Source organism: Eretmochelys imbricata, chromosome 1 (genome assembly GCF_965152235.1).
Source record: "Eretmochelys imbricata isolate rEreImb1 chromosome 1, rEreImb1.hap1, whole genome shotgun sequence".
Lineage (NCBI taxonomy): Eukaryota > Metazoa > Chordata > Testudines > Cheloniidae > Eretmochelys > Eretmochelys imbricata.
The window spans coordinates 210,483,561-210,504,527 of record NC_135572.1 but is presented as its reverse complement, the minus strand read 5'-3'; the positions used below and the strand labels follow the sequence as shown (position 1 = coordinate 210,504,527).

Genomic DNA, 20,967 nt, shown 5'->3' with positions numbered 1-20,967 from the left:
CTGCGAACAAACAAACTCTCCCCCTGCGCCCCCCACCCCCTGGAGGTCACTCCCAGTAAAGGAGGTCACTGCCTTTACCTGGGATCACTCCTGCCAGCGCTTGCCCCAGCACAGCCCGCCTGGCAGGCAAGAGGGAGAGGATCTCTAGGGCCCGTGGGATTCAGGGGGTGAGGCTTGGCTCAGGGCTTGATCAGACCCAAGGGGGCTGGAGCTGGCTGCCTCAGATGAAGCTGGGGCTCCAGGTGCCCAGGGCGTGGCTCTGATACCCAGGGAAAGGCAGTGGGGAGGTGTCTGCCACTGGGCAGGGGCATTTGATCCAGGCCCATCAGGTGGCGAGCCCGCTCTGCCCTACTGCTAGGGTGACCAGACAGCAAGTGTGAAAAATAGGGACAAGGGGTGGGGGGTAATAAGAGCCGAGATAAGAAAAAGCTCCAAATATCAGGACTGTCCCTATAAAATCGGGACATCTGGTCACCCTACCTGCTGCTGACCAACCCTGGACGCGCCTCCTACGCAGTCCTGGCTCCACCCCCACTTACTTGGGCACTCTGACTGCAACTCCTGCTAGGACTCCTCCCCCCTTCAGGAGCCGAGGTCCCCACTGGGGGACAGGGCCAAGAGGCCAGGGTGCCAGGCTGTGATGGGAGGGGTGCAGGGAGCCAGGGCTGGGCCAGCACCTCAAGGCGGTGAATGGGGATGATATGGGGGCAGAAGGGGGGGGGTCTCTTTAACTCTTTGCAGACTGGACAGACACAGCCTGGGGCTCAGTGGCTGGGTCACACCCCCCCCCCCAAAGCCAGATGCTGGTAGCAGCCTCTGTGCACCCCCCATCACTGGCAGAGGGGTGACAGGACGGGGAGGGAGAGGGGCTGTGCTTTGGGTCCCAGGGAGGGGAGGTAGGAATGGCTGAAGCTGGTAGATAATGGAGCCTGACTCTTCTCCTACCCCATCGGGGGCAGGGTGGCCACGGGGCACAAAGGGTAACGGCCCTAGAGGCTGTGCCAGAGGGAGGAAGCCTGGCCTGCCCCCTGCCCGAACAGCCAAGCAGCCTGGGGGTCCTCCCCCTGCCCAAGAACTGACACCGCAGCCAAGAGTAGGGGGGAAGATGCCTTGTTGAGAAGAGCAGGTGGAGCTGCGGGCGGCAAATTGTGGGGGGCAGAGTCTCTGGGGGGAGGGGGCTGCTTCTAGGCCTCCTCGGGGTCCAGCTGGTTGAGGGTTTGGATGTCATCCAGGAAGCGCTTGGGGGTCAGGATGTGACTGGAACCTGGGGGAGAGAGAGGTGGTTGGCAGTGGTGGGCACAGTGAGGCAGGTATGTGGCTGGCATCACCATCACCCCCATCTTTGCAGCTGGACCCTGCTCTAGTGCAGGGGGGGAGGGACTGTCTCCTACCCCCTTGGCCTGGCACCGCACCCCTCGTGCCGCTGTACCCTGCACAGCCAGGCAAGAATCCACGCGCTGACAGTGTTCCTCACCCTTGGGTCTTCGAGGGGTGTGTGCAGGGGGTGAGCCATATCCCTATGGGAGTTACTGGGGGTGTCTGACTGGGCCCCCACACATGGTCCCTGGGCAATGAGAGGCCTGGGGATACAGAGGCCAGGAGATCAGGCGGCTAGATACAGGCCATGTGGGGCAAGCACATCTGTTCCCAGGCCCCTGGGTGTGGGAGGACAGAGGGTAGCATGGGAGCCCTGTGGGTGCTGGGCAGGCAGTTCTAGGGTCTCCCCCTCCCAGGGGGTCCCAACTCTCCCTGACCTGGGCATTCCAGCCGCCCTTTCCCCCAGGACTCGCCCCACTCACCGATCACCACCTCCCACTTGCCCTTGATGGCCGGGGTCACTTCGTAGGCACAGCGCATCTCAGACATGGACACCCCACCCAGCACGTAAATGATGAGGCGCGGGCCCGTCTGGTACTCGGCCGCTGGCTTGTTCTTGTGCCAATGCCTAAAGCGGGAGCTGGGGGGAAAGAGGGGCAGTGTGGATACCAGGGGCTCGCTGAGGGAATGCCAGATGGAAGGGCAGGGCCTGGAGGAGGCTGCGGGGCAGGCCCTGCCCAAGGGAGTGGGACAGGAGTCCCAAAGCAGGCAAGAGGGAGTAGGGGAGGGTGGCACCTGCGCTGGGCTGGGGGTCTGTCTAAAGCTCGGCCAGTCCCTTTCCTCCATCCTGGGCCCTGCTGTGTTGAGGGACTGCTGGGGTGCGGGGTACATGGTAAGAGGGTTCCAGGGCTCCAGGCTCTTGGACATCCCCTCCCCCGTAGAGGGCAGGGTCCTGACCTCACACTCCCAGGCACAGAGGCTCCTACACTCTGGGCTGTGTGTGTCAGGGCTCTGCCACTCACAGCCCAGCCAGGCTCAGCCTTACCTGACAGCAGCCTGGGAGCTGGTGGTAGGGACCGGGTCTGACAAAAAGGGCCACAGATTCTTGTCCAATTTGTCCTCAATAATGTCCTGGCAGGGGGTGGGGGGGTGGAGGGAGGACAGATCAGCAGGGGCCAAGCAGCAGGAATCTCGGATCTGGTGGCCAAGCCAGGCCCCATTGGGGTGGAGGGGCTGGGACGGCTCCTCACTGAATGATTGACAGTCCCTGGGGGGAGCAGCCTGGGGCCCCCTTTCCAGGGGGGGGCATGGGGAGCCAGCAAAGAACACGCTGACTCCTCCAGTGATGCCCCCCCATCTCCCCACATTCCCCTCAGCTGCCCAGTGCCCTGCTGTGAACTCCCCACCCATCCACCGTTATGAGGAGGGCGGAGACCCCCTGCAGCCAGATCCAGGGCCCCTCATTTGGGGGGTGGGGGGGGGGAGAGGCAGGGGGCTGCCGTCAGTGCCCCTTTCCTGCTGCGGGCAGATCCAGGCCCTGCCTCTTGCTCCATGAGGTGTGTCCCAGGCACGCAGGGGGCCCAGGATATGATACATCCTAATGCCACATAATAGGAGCTTTTACATTAGTCTGCTGCATTGACTTGTACAGGGAAGCTTAAGGCCTGCCAAGTTGTGGCTGGCGCAGAGAGGGGGTACCCCCATTGGGTTAGGCGTGGGATTGAGGCTACCGCAACTGCCTGCCCCAAAATCCCACAGGAGGAACCATCACAACGCTGGAACAAGGGCCTGGGAGCCTCCCACCTGTGATCTGCCAGGGACAGGAGCTCCGGTCGGGGGGTTAATTCTTGGCCTGGAGGAGCCCCAAGCCAGTAGGTTGAAGGCAACTAAGTGTGCCCCCCCACCCCCTTGTGGAGTGCCCCACAGGACAGGGCGATGAGGGTATCAGCCCCCTGCAAGGGTTAGGGGATGGAGTGACCATGTCACCTCTCACAAGCTAAGCAGGTTTGGGCCTAGGCAGTGCTTGGATAGGAGACCTCTAAGGAAAAGCTACTGGGTGCTGGGGGGTGCGAGTGAGTCAGCAGAGGGTGCTCTATGACCCCAGTGCGGCGCTAGGGGGCGCTGTACTGCAGGGAGCAGGCAGAGGGCTCAGCAGGGGGCACTCTCCCCTGGCAGTCAGTGCTACCCCAGTGCGGCGCCAGGGGGCGCTGTACTGCAGAGAGCAGGCAGGGCGGGGGTCTGCAGGGGGCGTGACCAGTACTGTGCTGCCAGAGTTCATCCTTTAGATGAGTGTCAAACAGCTGCTCCTCACTGGAGGTTAGGCCAAGGACCCTGCCAGCCATTCAGATTCCAGAGCCAGTCATGACAGTGTGCTGCCTGGATCCCCTGCACTTCCAGCCCCACACACTGATCACCTCCTGCCCTAGACTCTCGGGCAGCGCTGCTGGGCGGCTGTTAAGAGCTGCCTGCCACTCCTTAGGAAGAATTCAGCCCCGGTGAGGGACCGCTGTATAAACCGCCCATGGCCCACCCCAGAGGTGGCAGCATCTCAGCACCGAGTAAGACAACTCCCCTGCACTCGTGTCTATGATTTAAGACCCCTAAGGACGGCAGCAGGAGAGGACTCTCTGATGAGCCCCTCACATGGCTACAGCCCTGCACAGATACAAAAGTGTGGATGTGCATCAGCCCGCGATCCACAAGCCACCTTTTACCTGTATCCGCATCCTCACCGGCAGCAGCTAGCGAGGGTGGGGAAGGGGTCTCGCAGGGAAGGGGAGCATGGAGGGGTTGGGGGCTGGGGGAAGGGGCAGCGTGGAGGGGGCGGGGTCTGGAGGAGAAGGGGCAGTGTGGGGGCGGGGTCTTGAGGAGAAGGGGCAGTGTGGAGGAGGTGGGGGCTTGGGTGAAGGGGTGTCTCATCACGTGCCCTCTTGGGGGGTCACGAGTAACAGTACACAGCAGCAGCAGAGCATGTTGCATCATAGTGGGGTGGAGGGGTGGGGCGCTGGGGCCCCACCCACTCCAATCCCAAATCCTGCTGCCCAGGAGCTGGTGGGGACACTGGTGCTGCTCGAGCTGCTGGACAGGAAGCAGTGCGGCAGAGAGAGTGGGTGCCGGACAGCCCCGACTCCGACCTGTCGCCCAGCCACTGGCTGCGGGCCAGCGGCCCCGAGCACGCTGCGTCCCCCAGGCTGCCTGAGCCGGACGCCACGGGCCAGGTGCTGCTGGGGGGTAGAGCCCTGCACGGTTGTATCTGCAGCTGATCCACTATCCGCAGAAATGGTGCGCAGATATGCAGGGCTCTACACATGGTTGACCCCAAACCAACCCCTCCCCCTTGGGCCCAGCCTGCCAGTTGCAACCCCACCCCCAAGGCCGGGAAGCAGATGGCCCGCTACCTCCATGATGTCCTTGAGCATGGGAGTCCAGCGGGAGAGCTGGTAGCTGGATTCCAGCCGCACCTTCCTCTCCGGTCGCAGCTGCCCGCTCTGGGGGAGGAAGGGAGAGGGGGTGAGAGGCAGCAGGGAGGAGGTGCGGGGTGGGAACGGGGGCAAACAGGGAGAGCGCGGCCTACCTGAGTCGCGCCAGCCAGGCTGGCAGGGGAGAGGCAGAGAAAAGAACAGAATGGATCACTGAGAAAGAGAGAGAGAGAGAGAGAGAGAGAGAGAGACTGATGAAGAACAGAGCTGCTTCCCCCCATTCGCCGCATGGCCACCCCAAGCAGTGGTCACCAGCTCCAGCTCGCTGGCGATCTGAGGTCCTGACTTCCAGTATCCTCTGCCAGGGCAGAAGAAGTCACCCCAGATGGGGAGTAACTTTGGGGTCACCCTCCTATGGGGAGGGCGTCACCCCACTGTACAGGGGCAGAGGCCACCTCTGTGCTGGGAGTAGGTCACTGCCATAGAGGGGCACCTCCAGGATGGCCTGGGCTCCCCTGTGCAGCACAGATCTGCCCCCTGGCATGGGTACAGCTGCTGGCCCCTGGCCCCAGTCCCTTACCCCAGGCGTGAGAGAGATGCCCAGGAACTGCAAGTTGGTGATGATGTCTCTCTGCTGCTGGATGTTGGCATGCTGGATCAGCTTGGTGAGGTTCTCCTTGTCCACACCTTCATGGGGAGAGACAGGTCAGCGCTAGAACCCCGGGACGCACCCACAGCCCAGGCACATGAGTCCGTGGCCCCAGGAGTCCTAGTTCCCTGATCAGATCCTGAGATCCTGCTCTTCCCACCCCTCTCAGAGCTGGGGGTAAACCCAGGAGTCCTGGCTCCCAGCCCCCCTCTAACCCACTAGACCCCACTGCCCTCCCAGAGCTGAGGATAGAATCCAGGAGTCCTGGCTCCCAGCACCATCCGCTCTAACCCACTGGACCCCACATAGTTAATGATCGAATTTAGGTTCTTGCTGCTCCTCCCTCAACAGGTTCTCTCGGGCGCTGGGGTCAGGGGTCTCTCTAGTTCCCCCTGGCAGTGCAATGGGAGCCCCCATCCCCCTGATCTGGGCTCCCCCTTCTGCAGCCAGTCAGGTGCAGAGTCAGAGTCGAGGCCTGGCTCTTAAAGGCTGTGAGGCCTTGAGCTGGAGGGAGGGCAACGTGCCCCACCCCTGCCCCCCCAAACCATTTACTGCTGCTTAGTGCAGACGGGGAGGCCTGGCAACTCCACAGCACCCCCTGGCCAGGAAACTGGGCAGCCAGGCAGCCAGAGGAGCCCCATGAGGGCACCCTGGCCTGAGCAATGGGCACAGGGGCAGTGCCTGAGCAGGGTTACAGGAAGGGCCCCAGAGCAGGGCCCTGCCCCACCGAGCCAGCATGGGATAGGAACCGATGGGGGAAGAGGGACTGTGCCAAGTGTCAGGGTCAGGGAGGTTCCCCAGGCCCCGGTGAGTTTGAGGAAGAGGCTGGATGCAGCAAGAAGCAGGGAGCTGGTGCAGGGATGACACAAGGGGTGGGCAGGGGACTGGTTGCAGGAGGCTCAGAGACACAACATGGTATCTGAACAGCCTGCAGGAAGGGAGGGAAGTCCCCCCTCCCTGCAGAGAACGGGCCGGGGGACTGCTCCAGGTGTGTGTCTCTCCATCCCCCCTCCCTGCAGAGAAGGGGCTGGGGGGCTGCTCTGGGTGTGTGTCTCCAGCCTCCCTCCCTCCCTGCAGAGAACGGGCTTGGGGGAGCATGGAGGGCGGACACTGCTCGGAAGACAGTAGCACGGAGCAAAGGCCGCCAGATCTGACCCCAGATCTGACCCCAGATCGGAGCATGGCACTGGCAGGCTTGCAGGCACCGAGAGGTGGGCAGAGGGAAGACAGGGCTGTAGAGCCAGGCTGGACACAGGTCCTGGGAAGCGGCTGGCCGGGGGGCGCCCTGCATAGCAGGAGGGCTTGCCAGTCTGAGCAGTGCTATTCCCCACCAGCCCCACAGGCCTGGGCCCCACCTCCAGGAGCCCCCTTCTGCAGCAGCAGGCCCCGCAGTGCTCCCCCTGCAGGCCTGTGGCATTACCATTCTTCAGGAAGATGTAGATCAGGATGATGCGGATCTTGTCGTAGGCCTGCACGCTGGGGTCCAGCAGGACAGGCAAGATGATCTTCATGGGGTCCTTGATCTTCTTCCTGTCCACGTCCGTCCCCATAGCCAGGTCCTGGGGGCAGGGGGAAGGGGGTGCACACACAAGGCCCAGGTCAGGCCACTCTGCTTCCTCCCGCACACGCAGCAGGATGGGAGATGTGACGGCCCCCTGACCCACAGCTCGCCTACCCCGTGCCAGGGCCCCTTCCTCCCTGGGGTCAGCTCCCTCTGGGGTGAGCAACTGGCCCCCAGGGAGTAACCCGAGCCCCATGTCCTCCTTCTGCACCCCTGGTGCTGCATGGAGGGGCTGACCCTGGCTCCAGCGAGCCTGCGGCTCTGAGACCCCTCTCTCCGGGCTGAGTCCATGAGCCAGACTCTGCCCCAAGCCAGGCTCTGCCCACAGACCCACCTGCTCCAAGCTGCACAGCTTCTCCACTCTTCCTTTGAAGTGCTGCATGCAGTGCTCGGCCAGGTTCAGATGCGTGGAGTACTGCGGGGAGAGACCGGGGCACAGGGCGAGTTCACCGTATCACTGGCTGGTCCAGAGCACCTGCACCTCCCAACCCACAAGGAGGGCCCCTCGGCCAGAGGGGCAGCCCCAATTGGCTGTCGAAGCCGAGCATATAGGGATTGTTTTGCCCAGCCACCATATAGGGCTGCCATATAGGGATTGATGTGCAGCCACCTCTGGGGTGGAGTGGGACAGCTGGAGGGGAGGATCAGGAGGAGGGAGCAGCTTCCAAAACAGCCCACGGCTTCTCTGTTAGTCACCACGAGGTTGGGGGCTTGGAGATCAGCAGGTGTCGGGGTACCTGTGCCAGTGGCCAGGAGCTTTCTGTTGGCACATGGCTCAGTAGCACCAGGAGTGGCTCCAATAGGCTGGTTTGGAAGCCCACCAAGGCCCTCTCCCGAGAGCTGCAGCAGCAAGGCACGGGCTTTACCCAAGGGCTGCCCTGGGTGGGGCTAACGTGGCAGCTCTGGGCACTGACAGGCAGGCTGCTGCCCATGGTGCCACACAGCACCTGGGGGGAAAATGGCTCTGCCCAACGGGACAGGTCAGCAGCTCTCATCAGGCAGTAAAGCGGAGTGCCACAGAGTGCCCTGCCCCCCAAGAGAGTCCCTACTGTCCCTCACCAGCCCCACAGAGCACCCTGCCCCTCCCATCAGCCCCACTGAATGGCCTGCCCCCTGCCCACGAAAAGCCCAGCCCCGTTACCCTGTTCAGCTCCTTCTGATACTGGGGCATCTTCTTCAGGATCTGGGACAGGTCCTCGATGTTGGCCTGGAGGGAGGCGGTGGTGAGATCCCGGCCGCTCCCAGCGCTTGGAGCCCCCTGCAGGGCAGAGGCAGCAGGGCGGGTCACTCAGGCCATGCGTGGCTGCAGCTTAGGTTAGACCTGCCCTTTCCAGGCCAGCTGGAGCGAGACGGGAGCCCCGCAACCCGAGCGCCCCTCAAGGTGTAAAGCAGCAGTGGGCCAGGGAGATGCCAGCGTTGGCTCCCTGCAGCTCTCCCTGCGCGGTCCCGATCCTGCTGTCTGACCCCGCCCCATGGGCCTCTGCCCTCCCCCACTGTGGGGAGCTCCAGAGCTCTGGCTGGGGGGCAGGGGACTCCACATACACCTCTAAGCCCTTTACAGGCAAACCCTGGGAGCAATGGGACAGCCCCCCCGCCCCCGCCAACCCCTCCTGGGGCAGCAGGGAAGCCTCCCCTCCCCATCAGTGGCAGTGGGATGGGTCCCCCTGTCCCTCCGGCCTGAACTCCCCAATCACTCCCCCCAACCCCTGCCGCACCTTCTCCGCAGTCAGCCTCTTGCTCTCATAGAAGGTGCGCAGCAGCTCCGTCACCTTTCTGCAGCAGGGAGAGGGGTCAGGACGGAGCCAGGCACTGCCTTGGAGGTAGGGGGTACCCTGTCCTATGCTACAGGGGATGGAGCCCCCGCCCCACAGGCACCAGGGTTCTCTGCCTCAAGAGCCTCAGACAGGCTGGGGGAGGCCCTCTTCCTAAGTTACCCCAAGGCAGAGTTCAGTGCACCTCTGGGGGCTCCTGGCGCCCTGCTGGGGGGGCCTGGGGGCAGCGGCAGGCCCAGCAGGAGGTCGGTGAGGGACTCACTCAAGGGAGCTGTAAGGTGCATGGGGAGACCCTGGGATCAGGGGAAGACAGTGTCCAGGCGGATCCCCAAGAGGAGATGTGGACAGTGGCTCTGGAAGGGAGCGCTCAGGGGTCCTTTGGGGAGAGGGGCTGGGTCCAGGGGGTCTCAGCACTCAGAGAGGAGTATGTCTGAGGGACAAGCTCCAGCACTGGGTGGGGGGGGGGGCCCTGGCACTGCGCAGGAGAGGGGTGTGTTGCGGGGGGTGGGTGTCCCTGCACTGGGTGGGAGAGGAGTGTATCCAAGGGATAGTGGGGTTCCAGCACTGGGTGGGAAGGAAAGGGGAGGGGTGTGTCTGAAGGGGAGGATGGGGGAAGTCCCGGCACTGGAAAAGTGGGGGAGGGGTGTGTCAACGGGGTGGGCTGTCCTGGCACTGGGTGGGAGAGGTGTGTCCAAGGGGGGAGTCCTGGCAGCGGGCGGGGAGGGGAGGGCTGTGCCAAAGTGGGGGTAGGGGGTCCCAGCATTGGGTGGGGAGGGGAGAGGTGTGCCAAAGGTGGGGGGGAGTAGCGAGACCCGGCACTAGGCAGGGCACAGAGGGGTGTGTCCAGGGGTGTCCTGGCATTGGGTGGGGCACGGAGTGGTGTGTCCGGGGGGGGATGGGTCCTGGCCCTGAGTGGGGCACGGAGGGGTATGTCCAGTGGATGGGCGGGGCATGGAGGGGTGCGTCAGGGGGCAGGGCCGAGCGCGCTCACTTGGAGACGTCAGCGATGTGCATGTGGCGTAGCTGCACCCAGAGTTCGTCGTCTTCGTCCAGCAGCGCCTCTTTCTCCTGCGAGTCGCTGATGCCCGTCGTCTCGTACCTGCAGGGGGGAGATGGGGTCAGGCTGCGGCACCCCTCGCCCCAGTGTGGGGGCTGCGGAGCAGTGCAGGTGCCTGGGCCACATCCCCCCCAGCCCGCCTGAGGAGGGGTGCGGGGCGCCCCCTGCTGGCAGCCAGGCCCTACTTGTAGGTGTCTTTCTCGATGCTGAGCAGGTCGTAGGCCATGGCCTGGTAGGTGAGCTCGTGCAGCAGTGGGGACACCAGATCGAAGCTTCGGTCCACAATCAGCAGCTGAGAACGGGCTTTGTCGGGGCCCTGGGGCAAAGGAGAGAGAAACCCGTCACCTCCTGCTCTGGCAGAGGGTTCCTGGCCTGGCTTACACGGCACAATCCAATGGGCCCTGGTGGCCTGAAACTTCACTACCCACCCTCTCTGTGGCCCAGCCCCCAACCCCAGGGGGAAGCCAAGAGACACCCCCCAAGCTAGCTGGGACATGCCCTGGGGTCCTGCCCTGACCAGCTGCACTGCAACGCCCCCTGCAGGGATGGGCTACCTACCCCTCATGCAAATAGCAATGCCCCCCTCCCCCAAGCATGCTCTCTGCTCGTGCCTCTCCACCAACGGGAGCATGCCCCTTACAAGGCAGCTCCCTGACTGCCCCCTGCTCCATATGCTGTGTGGGGACGGGGGGAACTACACCAGAAGGGCCTGGCTAGTCTATCATTAACCAACACCAGGCCCAGAGACTCTTTGATACAAGGTCCCAGAGGGGGACGACAGGACATTATCCCTATGCCCCACCTTGCATCTGAGCTGGGACCCCATATGAAGCTCTAGCTCCCCAGTCCCAGCCTGTGTGGCCCCCCAGCATCCAGTTGGACAGAGACCACTCAAATGGTCAGCATCTCAGACCCACATCATGGGAGGGCTGGCCCAGTCCCCGCTTCCTGCCTGATCAGCATGCACTGCCCTCTTTGCGCAGCAGGTGGCGATAGGAGACCAGCCCTGCGCTCTCATGGCAGACGGCTCTGAAACCGGCTCCAGCAGCCCCAGTGGAACCCAAGCCCACCCAGGAGCACCTCGGCAAGGGGCTGCGTCTGCTCTTTGCTGGGTAGCACAGACAGTCAGGGGTGGGTGGGGTGGGGACGTACAGCCCCTGATGCTATCCCAACTGTCCCACCTCAGTACGTGGCCCGATTTTCAGCCACGCTCGGGAGCAGAACGTCGGACCGGCCCCCACCCACCCGCCTGGCAGGTCTCCACAGCCTCTGGGTAAATGGGTTGAGGCTGACGGGGGAGCGCCTCTCTTGGAGGAGTATCTGGCCCCCACCACTGTAGCACTATCATTGCTGCATCCTGCCCCCCCATGCACGTGGGGCTGGGCAGGGCTGTCACCCCATTGCAGAGGGGGATGGAGGCCCAGAGGGGCTGGGTGACTCACCCAAGGTCACACAGGGAGTCTGTGGCAGAGCAGGGACATGAACCCAGAGCTGGCACCATCATTCCCCTCTAGCCCTACCCAGCCTGGATGGGTTGCTATGCTCAGCCCCCGCCCCCACCCCCCACGGGACTCTGCTCACACCCTTTGCCAGTTCGGCTCTGCTGGAGGGATCCCCGAGTACAGATGGGGGCTGGCGTAACCACCGGGTCACCCCACCCTTCCCAGAGCAGAGGGGTGGTTAGTGCACTGGTGGGTGCCACAGCACTGCCTGTGCCAGCTACCCCTCAGGGCTGGCTGCTGGGAAACATCAAGGCAAGAGGGACTAGTGCAGACAAGGCCCCAGGGTGCCGGGACCGCGGGCTGGGTGGCTTTGGAGACCAGAACAGTTGGGTTTCTTAGGCACCTGGACCCCAGCCTGGGCAGCCCAGCCCACTGAAGGTTAAAGCAAGAGGCCGTTCTGGTCAGCCCAGAGCCTGGCCGAGCTGCAGAGAAACCTGTTTTCAGCTCCGGGTCTCTCACTCAGGGCCTGTCTACATGTAAACCACTTCAGCTGCTCCGCTTCAGTGACTCCACCTTTCCCATACCCCCAAGCAACGCAGTGGCACTGACCCAATTGCCTCATGTAGACCAGGCCTCGGCCTGACCTTAGTCAGTTCTCAGGCGAGAGCTCCCAGCTTCCCGCACTCATCCCCCAGCTCAAACCTTCCCAACCCTGTGTTCTCGAGCTGGGGGCCCTGCTCCAGTTCCCTGCTGGGAGCATCCAGCCAGGAGCCATTGGAGCCGGCATGGTCTTTCTGGCCCCCAGGCTGATCTGTGTTGGATTCTCTTCATTTCACCAAGACAGGGAGGTGACACCCCCCACCCCCGGCATGACTCTTACCTTCCCCGAGAATCCTTCCCCTTCACCCCCTGCCAGAGAAGCCAGGAAATATATAGGGAAACTGAGGCACGCATCAGATTCATAAAAGATATTACAAACATTCCCAGTTGGTCACAGGTGCACAGTCTCCCAGCAGCTCAGCAAAGGCTGGAAGCAAGAGCAGAGGCAACAGGAGGGAGAGATCTGGGCAGGCCTTGGATTTTACATCACTTTGCTTCTCCTAGGGGGGTAGGAGCTACTGGGTTTCCCGTGTGAGAATCCAGGGCAGGGTGGGTTTGCAGCTCCCCTCTGCTGGGGGTGGGACGGGGATGGCAGGAGCTAGGGGAAGCCCACAGGCCAGGGCTGACTTGTGGTTAAGGCTCGGGAGAGCTGGGTTCTATTCCTGCTCTGGCAGACTCCCTGTATGCCTCAGTTTCCCATCTGTAACACAGGCCACCCTGCCTCCTCTGGGAGGCTGAATTCATTAGTGAGATTGTGATACCATGGTGATGAGTGTAGGAGCACACACAGACAGGAGTGTCCAGGTGTGGAAGAGGCTCTGTGTGCGAAGCTTAGTTCTCTGACCGAACTGCCCTGTTTATAAACAGAGAGATTGTGCTGGGCACACACTTCCCCAGTTGGTGCCTCAGTTTCCCCATCTATACAGAGGGGATAAGGACACTAGCCTTTGTAGAGCACTTTGAGATCTGCCCACAGCCAGTGTTAGAGAAGGGCTGGGGCCATTAGTCCAGCCACACAGGGAATGCTATTGTTCCGCCAACCCCTCAGGTTCTCCAAGGGTGTCTAGACCCCCACCCCTCCCCCCGCCTGGATCTCCGAGCAGGTTCTAAATCACTCCTCCTTCCTTCTACTTCTCATGTGCTCCCCCGTGGCTCTGTCCCATGGCAAAGGTGTGACCGACACAGCTCACTCACCTCTCCCATGCTGGGCTCGTATGCCTTAAACGCCTTGAGTTTGGCCAGCACAGCGTGCGCCAAGTGGAAGTTATCTTCATGGTCCCTGCAGCAAAGACAAACCCTGTAGGTCAGAAACAGCTCCTCCCCGAGGGGCACACGCACTTCCTGTTGGAGGTAACCAGGTACCCTCGCCCTTTGGGCACACTCACTTCCTGTAGAGGATGGCTGGGTACTTCTCCATGGCTCACTCACTTCCTATAGGGGATAGCTGGGTACCCCTCCCCCTGGGCACACTCACTTCCTGTAGCGGATGGCCAGGTACCCTTCTCCTTCTGGGCACACTCACTTCCTGAAGTGGGTACTTCCCCATGGCACACTCACTTCCTATAGGGGATAGCTAGGTACCCCTTCCCCTGGGCACACTCACTTCCTGTAGTGGATGGCTGGATACTCCTCCAGGGTTTCACACAATGTGGCAATCTGCTCTGCCAGCATCTCCAGCTGCTTGTTCTTTTCGAAAAAGCGGTAGGGGCTGAACCAGTTGTGGAAGGTCTTTGGCTTGTCCAGGGAGTACACCTTGGGGACGGGGGAGAGCAGAGATCAGACCCCGGTGCCAACTGCTTGCAGCCAGGCCAGCTGTGTCCCATACCGCGCCCCTAAGATGCGCTGTTGGATCAGGCCAGCCTGGTGGAGCTGTAGCAAGCCCCTAGTGAGGGAGAGATCCCTTTGCCAGTGCCACTCCTCTTGTGGTAGAGGGATAGCGAGCCAGAGATTCATGCACCAGCCTGGGATGAAGATGCCCCAGGTTCAGGTCCTTACTTGGCTGCAGACCCCCAGGTGCCCTCAATGTTGGGGGAGGGGGCTTGGCGACGCTTCTAGTCTGGCGAAAGCCCCAGCATAGCCACGGGCAAACCCGGCATCAAGGCGCGTCTGCCGCTGTCGCTTATTTCACTGGCCGAACAGAACGAGCCATTGGGACAAACGTGCTTGGACACCAATAAACAGTATCGGCCCATGAAGGGTTTTCTGGCGCAACGGGACGGGTGAGCCAGCAAAGCCTCCTGACGGACACTCAGCTTATACCAGCCAAAGCTTCTCTTGGCACAGCTGGCACCGGTACCCCAGATGAAATCAGCTAGAGTGGCGAAAGGCCTGCTTTGCCAGCGTAACGGCATCTACCCAGGGGCTCTGCCACCACAGCTGCATCAGTTACAGGGGGGATTTTTTCTCTCATGTCCCTGTAACAAACCCATACCAACAAAGCTTTTGTGTGTAGCCCAGGCTCATGTCTCTCTGTGCCTCAGTTTCCCCATCAATGCAATGGGGCTGACACCACAGTCCTGCCCCTCAGGGGCAGGAGGGGCGAAATCCACTGATGACACAAGGAGGGGATGGGGTGGTTGGGTAAAGGGCAGGCGTGTGGAGTATCGGGCTGTCTTGCAGGCCTAGTATAAACCATCAGTAAGAGCTGGTAAAGCCAGGGAGGCAGGGCCCTCCTCCCCCATACATCTACCATCCCCACCAGGTGCAAGCCAGCGATTCCACCTCTCACAGGGTGTGAGCAGCCAGCTAGTTCCTGCTGTCCTGTGCTGGCGTCAAACCCGGGGCCCTAGAAGGGAAAGGTTCCCCCGCCAAATCACATGAAACAATAAGGGTGTGGTGTCGTACGTCACCATCCGCCCCGTGGACCTGCTCCTCCAAAGCCCGGCCACCCCTCACCTGGCTCTCATAGGGCAGGAAGGCCACGTTGATCTCCTTGAGGGTTTTGATGACCTTGGTGATCCGTGACTTCCTCAGCTCCTTGAACAGAGGCTCAGGACAGGCTGCAAGGCAAAGGCAGTGGGTGGGAGTGACAGGCACAGGGCTCAGGACCCCCAGCACAGCGCCAGCCCCCACGGATGGGGCCAGGACGGGCACAGCAGGGGCAGTAGTGCTGCACGCCTGTGGGGAACCTGGGCAAGCCAGCAGGGCCACACAGGAGTCAACGATGAGTCCAGCCCCCCCGAACCAGAGTCATGCCGGGTTCTCGCCTTCTGCAGCATCAGCAGCGAGGGGGAGCCACAATCTCTCCGACGCAGCCCCTGTCTCACACCCTGCCCTCAGCCTGCCCGCAGGGCTGAGTGACCAGAGTGTACAACTCAGGATGATGCACAAGGAGGAACGGGGACTTGGGTTCCCCCTGCCTCTGTAATGGGGAGAAGCAGATATGACCCTGACACACTGGGTATTCTGGTGGTGTCCCATCCCCCCACCGAGTTGGGACTGATGGAGCAATGCATGCTGGGAATGGTAGCCAGAGGCCGCCTTTCTGGGCACACGCTGCAGGTGTCTGTGAGCCTTGCTGGCTGGAGGCAGGCCCGTGGGGGAGAAGGCGGGGGAAGGGATAGGTGGGGTCATTCAGTCTGGCCTGCTGGGGCTGCATCCCCCTGCAGGAGGGCAGAGCATAATCAGGGTGCTGCGCACTGGCCTGCCGGCAGAGAGAGACCCCCCACCCACAGGCTCCAGTGTGCTGCTGCCCAGGCTCCCAGCTGGGGGATCCCCCGACCCCCAATACTCATGGCTGAGGAAGAAGACGTGAGCTGCCTTGTAGTTGAAGGTGGGGGTGCCCTGGAAGTCATTGATCAAAGCCTGCACCGACTGCAAAGCGGAGAGAGGGGGGTTGTCAGCACCTGCCGAGGCCCCTCCCTGCTGCTCAAATGGCCCAGCCCATGCCCAGGCCCTGGGTCTCAGGGCCTAGCATGATGCCATCGGGAGGTGGGCTGGTTTTCACCCCCCTAGCTCTGGGCTCCCTCCCTGCCTGGAGCAGGGCTTGTGCCCATGTGCCCGGGACATCCTCAGGGCCCAGCCACATCTCTTGCTGGCACAGAAGTGTCCATGCCCGGCCACAGATGAGGCCTGGCATTGCCTTGCTGCTGAACTAAGTGGGCTCTGAGCAGTGTCCAGGGAACAGCCGGCCGAGCAGCAATCCCAGGCAACTACCATCAGGGCCCCCTCCCTCCCTGGGCGCCATGCTGGGCACCTGCAGCTTCGCCACGCCAGCTAGCCTGGCAGGGTGTTTGGAACCTGTTCAGACCCCTCGACCAGCCATTCCCATCCTGACGTTGTGCTGCGCATCCCCCCGGACAGCGCCACCTCCAGGCAGCACTAGGAGCTGTCCCGGGGTCTCCCCTGCTCCCCATCCAGTTGCCCCAGGCCCGAGCTCCTACCTCCTCCACTGGGCTGAGCAGGTAGACGGCCTCCAGGCTGGGGATTGACTCCCGGCACTTGTTAATATCTTCCACAACTACGAGAGAGCAGACACTGGGCGCGGGTCAGTGTGTCCTAGCCACCCGCCCCAGCCGCTCTCCACCAGGATGTGGGGAGGGGAAGCCAAGGGGCACAGTGATGTTCGCTGGCAGCAGGCCGGGGCATTCCAGAGGCAACAATGCAGCAGCCGCTTCGATGTGGGGCCGTGGGCTGCGATGCTGCCACAGTATGGAGCAGGGAAGGAATGGCCCTCTGTACTGTGTTGGGGGCACCCCGCTAGAGTGCTGGCTCAGCTCTGTGCCCCTCAACCCCAAGGGCTCCTCCACCCTAAAGCAGGGAGCCAGCATTCACCCTCCCCAGCCAGGACCCTGCCCACAGCATTGGGGAGGAGCAGCGAGGAGTTAGCAGGAGTCTGAGAAAAGCGGTGAAGAGGCTCCACGGGCTGAAAGTGCCAGGCTAAGGGAACTAGACCTGGCTGGGAAGGTACCAATAGCAAGGAGGGCGTCTAGGGGGCTGCAAAGCGGGGAAACTAGATGCAAACGTGAATGTAGACAAGTCAACTCCCTGACTGTGAGGTGTATCCAAGGGGGAAGGGAGCCCTGGCGGGGGGAGCAGACGGGAGGGAGGGGCCACTCACGTGTGATGCCTTCGTCTACGATGTCGGACATCGTGCAGCATGATGAGAGGATGCGCGTGCTGGGGTGGTCCATGATCAGCACCTGGGGTAGCGAGAGGGGAGCGCTCCACTTCGGATGAACTAGTCACTGCCCTGAGCCCAGCTGCCCACCATCATCATCCACAGCACAGCCAAGGGAGCAGAGCGACTGCTAATGGCAGAGCCCTTCCACAGCCCTTTCACAGCAGAGCAGCAGGGCCGGTACCAAGCCTGCACTTTGCTGAGCTGACCGTGCTAAGGACTGCGTGAGGAGCTACAGGGAGAGCGGCTCCGAGCAGAGTGGCTGGTACGAAATGTAGGAGACAAATCTGGGACACCCGGCCATTCAGAATGGTTCCATCCTCCTAGACTGGAGGAGATCAGCCTCTTCGCCCAGGTGACAGGGTGAGTGCAAGAGGCAGGGACAGAACAGGAGTCCTAGCTCCCAGTCCCCTGCTCCGATCCACCAGATATCCGCTCCCCAGCCCTCGGACAGAACCAGGATCAGGGCACAGAGAAATGGAACGAGGGGAGTCTCCGTGTTCCCCTAGGAAAGCCCTGTAGGCCATTGGCCCAACATCTCCACCACCTTCCTGCCGTGCCGAATGCTCCCTCTGCCACACCGGCCTAACCCGCTGCTCCACATCCCCCAGCCCAGTCCATGCCGGGGGCTCAATAACCTGCCTGCCCAATGGTGCATACTGCCCCCATGCTTGGCACTCTCCTGCTCCTCCTCCCACCCAGGCTGATTCACTGGCCCCAGTGGTCTGATCCGGTGTGTGTGTGGGGGAGATATGGGGCTAGCTGGACAAGCTGGGTCTGATCCAGCGCAGTGGGAAGGCAGACATACCCAAGCCTAGCTGGGGACGGATGAGGGGCTAGACAGAGCAGGGATCTGATCCAGCCTGGAAAAGCTCAGGTTCCTAATGAATCTCAAGAGGCTGGAGGGGGAGGAGCATGATATATGGATACAGCATATCCCCAGGGGGACACCAGGGCAACAGGTTCGGCCTGCTTACCTTCCATTCTCTTTCCTTCTTCACGCTGTGAAGGACAACGCTGAGGATCTCTGCGAGTGAAAGAGATGAGGATCAGTGGTGGGGCTCGGACGGGACGGCTGTGCCCTGAGCCAGGACCCACTGGCTGGTGGAAGGACCCCTCAGGAAAGTGGCTCAGAGGCTGCTTTCAGGCCAGCTAGCGATGTGCTCCTAGCCGAGCCCCCAGTCGGCGATCGTGGTGGGGTGACAGGCTAGATGGGCCATGGGTCTGATCCCCCTTCCTTTCTGCCAGGCTGGATACGAGCACAGCTGAACTAAGGATCTGGCCCCGTGCAGCAAGAGAACAGATCCTGTCCAGCACCTCTGGACTGGAGGGGATCCAGGGACCCTCTACAGTGTGTGGGGGACAACAACACAACAAAGACTTCAAATCCTGAGTCCTGCACATAGAACCCCTCCAAGGCATGCCCCGCTCAGAGAACTGCCGGCCTGTCTCCTGGGCACCTTCCACGGCCCAGCTAAGCAATTAGATAGTCAGCTCTTTGGGCCAAGCACCATCTTTTTGTTGTGCCCAGCATAATGGTACCCTGACCCATGACTGGCGCTCCTGGGCACTACCGTAATACACCTAATGAATAATGTACAACGCCTTGCAAAATGGGGCCTTGGTCCATGACTGGGGCTCCTGGGTGCTACCATACTACATCAGTTTGTTTTACCCCTACGAAGCACCTGATTCTGGCTGGCCCCGTAGGGCAATAGCCCCACGACCCTGACCTGTGCTCTCACTCTCACTCCCACTCCCGGTAACTGGTGTGCGTGAGTGCACTGCCCAACACACTATGTTTCCACCATAACTCAAGCAATGCCTCTCCCTACCCCACCTCTAGCCCATCAGGACTTGGCTGCTCGGTCCTAATGAGGCTCCAGGGGCTATTCTGCACCAGGACGCACTGGCCTCCCTGCTCCTTTCCTGCAGTTCCTTTACACCTGTGGCATGCAGACACCCCGTTCAGCGGGGCACGTGGAGCTCTAGTGCAAGGTAAGGGGCCGGCAGCACAGCCTGGATCCAGACATGGTGAAGGCAGACATGAACCTGCTTTCTCCACACAACTCTGCCCAGGCATTTTGACCCTGAACTGCAGTTACAGCTCCCCACACCAGCCCTGGGCTGCCCCCATCAGCTGTGCCAGTGCCCCTCACTACTGACTGGAGCCCCTGCAATCCCAGCCCTTTCCTCCCCGCCATTCCCAGCTCTGCCAGTGCCCTTCACTCCTGTCCACAGCCCTCTGCTATGCCAGCTCTGGTCTGTCCCCCACCAGCTCTGCCTCACTCCTGACCCGCAGCTATTGCAGTCCTGGGTTCCCCGCCTCACGGCTCTGCAGATGCCCCTCACTCTTGTCCGCAGCCTTCTGCTATTCCAGCCCTTTGCTCCCCCCCGATTCCCAGCTCTGCCAGTGCCCCTCACTCCTGCCCGCAGCCCCCTGCTATGGCAGCCTTGGGCTACCACCCACTCCCAGCTCCGCCGGTGCTCCTCACTCCTGACCCGCAGCTATTCCAGTCCTGGGTCCCCCCCACTCCCGGCTCTGCAGATGCCCCTCACTCCTGACCCGCAGCCCCCTGCTATTCCTGTTCAGAGACCCCTCTTGAACCAGGGCAGTATGGCCCACCCCAAGTATTCAAAAGTCACGTGTCAGGCCCTCCTAATTGTGCGATTTAGTGAGGAAAAGCTAAGAGAAGAGCTAAGGGTTATTAGCACCACCGGCCATCCTGAACTGTGGGCCACTTTTGCTCTGTCCCAGTTCTGGGGGCAACCATGGAACATCAGAACTGAATCCACTTTCCAAGAGTCTTTTAAACCCCAAGTCTGTGGTCTGGATTTAGCCACAGGCCCCGTCCACTGCAGCCTGGGCTGGAGATTCAGCAGTGGGTCTGGGCTTCTGAAGTAACAGAAGTGGGTTGGGCTTCTGAAGTGTAAGGCTTTAACTTGCTCTCTCCTACATTACAGCTATCGCCTACGCCAGCTCTGTGTTGGGGCCGGGCAGAAGTGTACTGCTTCACTACATTACAAAGCGGCTATGATGTCATTTTTCTCCTCGCGCGCAGCCGTTACCCGTTCTGACAGGCTGTTTATAATGCTAACTTTACTAGTTTTCAGAGGTTGTCGGGGGGGGGGGGTGCAAGGTGGAAGTTTCGCCTAGTGCACAAAATATCCTTGCACCGGCCCTGGTGGGAGTCATCCTGATGGAAAGAGATGACGACGATGACGCCCCCGCAAAGTGCAGCTCCTATGGGAGGGGGCAGCCCTTGGGGGTGGGGCAGACAGCCTCCTCCCCTTCCTGGTGTATGACAGGCAGGTGGGGGGGAGCTCTCTGCTCCGACTGACTCCTAATCCTCCCCGAGGGTGAGACACCCCCAGGAGCGCCCCTCCCAGGGCCCCCCAACTGGGCCCTGCCCCCCCAGACCCACACCCAACCAGATTCCTGCCCCTGACCGGCTCCGCACTCAGACCCCCCGGCTCCACACTCACTCTTGCGCACCACCGCCTTCAGCCCGGACGGGGCCATCTCCGCCTCTTGCCACGTCCCCTCGAGCCCTGTGGGTAGAAGTGGGACTCAGCTGTGTGCGGGGTGGGGTTGGAGTCAGGACTCCTGGGCTCTGCCCCGGCTCTGCTCCTGACCTTGGGCACGCCCTGGCCTCTCCCTGCCATGCTCTGGGGAGTGTCTGTGACACTGGGCGACGGCCCCTAGCGACGCTGAAATCAGTCACTGGTGGACGGGCCCAGCCCCCCCTAGTGTCACTGATGGACGGGCCCAGCCCCCCCAGTGACTGATTTCAGTATAAAGCAACTGGGGTGCTGGCGGGTCGATGTCTGCAAGGCTGAAGACGGCCGAACGCCGCAGCCCCCCACTTCTGGCGCTGCGAGGGCTGGCCCTGGGCACCAATGGGCAGGCGACCGGTGACAGGGCCACGCAGGTCCCCACTGAACCCCCACCTGGTCACGTGGGGCGCAGAGGGAGGCGGGGGCCTCGGGCAGGGTTAAAGCGAGGACCGGGTTGGGGTAGTGGGGCCTCA

General features: G+C 62.0%; 1 protein-coding gene across 1 annotated transcript; it reads right to left on the bottom strand.

The window, feature by feature from the left end:
* Positions 1 to 1,184: 1,184 nt before the first annotated feature.
* On the bottom strand, positions 1,185 to 20,459 carry LOC144265773 (syntaxin-binding protein 2-like). Its single transcript, XM_077818784.1, has 19 exons — positions 20,423 to 20,459; positions 17,914 to 17,963; positions 16,877 to 16,958; positions 16,200 to 16,276; positions 15,549 to 15,630; positions 14,713 to 14,804; positions 13,421 to 13,569; positions 13,012 to 13,096; positions 9,961 to 10,091; positions 9,710 to 9,817; positions 8,662 to 8,719; positions 8,088 to 8,153; positions 7,281 to 7,361; positions 6,806 to 6,944; positions 5,317 to 5,423; positions 4,716 to 4,805; positions 2,363 to 2,448; positions 1,800 to 1,957; positions 1,185 to 1,264 (listed from the first exon to the last, which is right to left on the bottom strand). The coding sequence occupies exons 1-19, from the start codon at positions 20,457 to 20,459 to the stop codon at positions 1,185 to 1,187; spliced, it is 1,758 nt and encodes a 585-aa protein (XP_077674910.1).
* Positions 20,460 to 20,967: the final 508 nt, after the last annotated feature.

Excerpts from the sequence above, each read along its gene's own strand:
- LOC144265773 (XM_077818784.1), bottom strand. The coding sequence starts at position 20,459 with ATGGCCCCGTCCGGGCTGAAGGCGGTGGTGCGCAAGA. Across the intron at positions 14,805-15,548 it reads CGTCTTCTTCCTCAGCCATG|CTCTGTTCAAGGAGCTGAGG; the intron begins AGTATTGGGGGT and ends CCTGTCCTGAGC. Across the intron at positions 13,570-14,712 it reads TCCTGCCCTATGAGAGCCAG|GTGTACTCCCTGGACAAGCC; the intron begins GTGAGGGGTGGC and ends CCCGTCCCCAAG.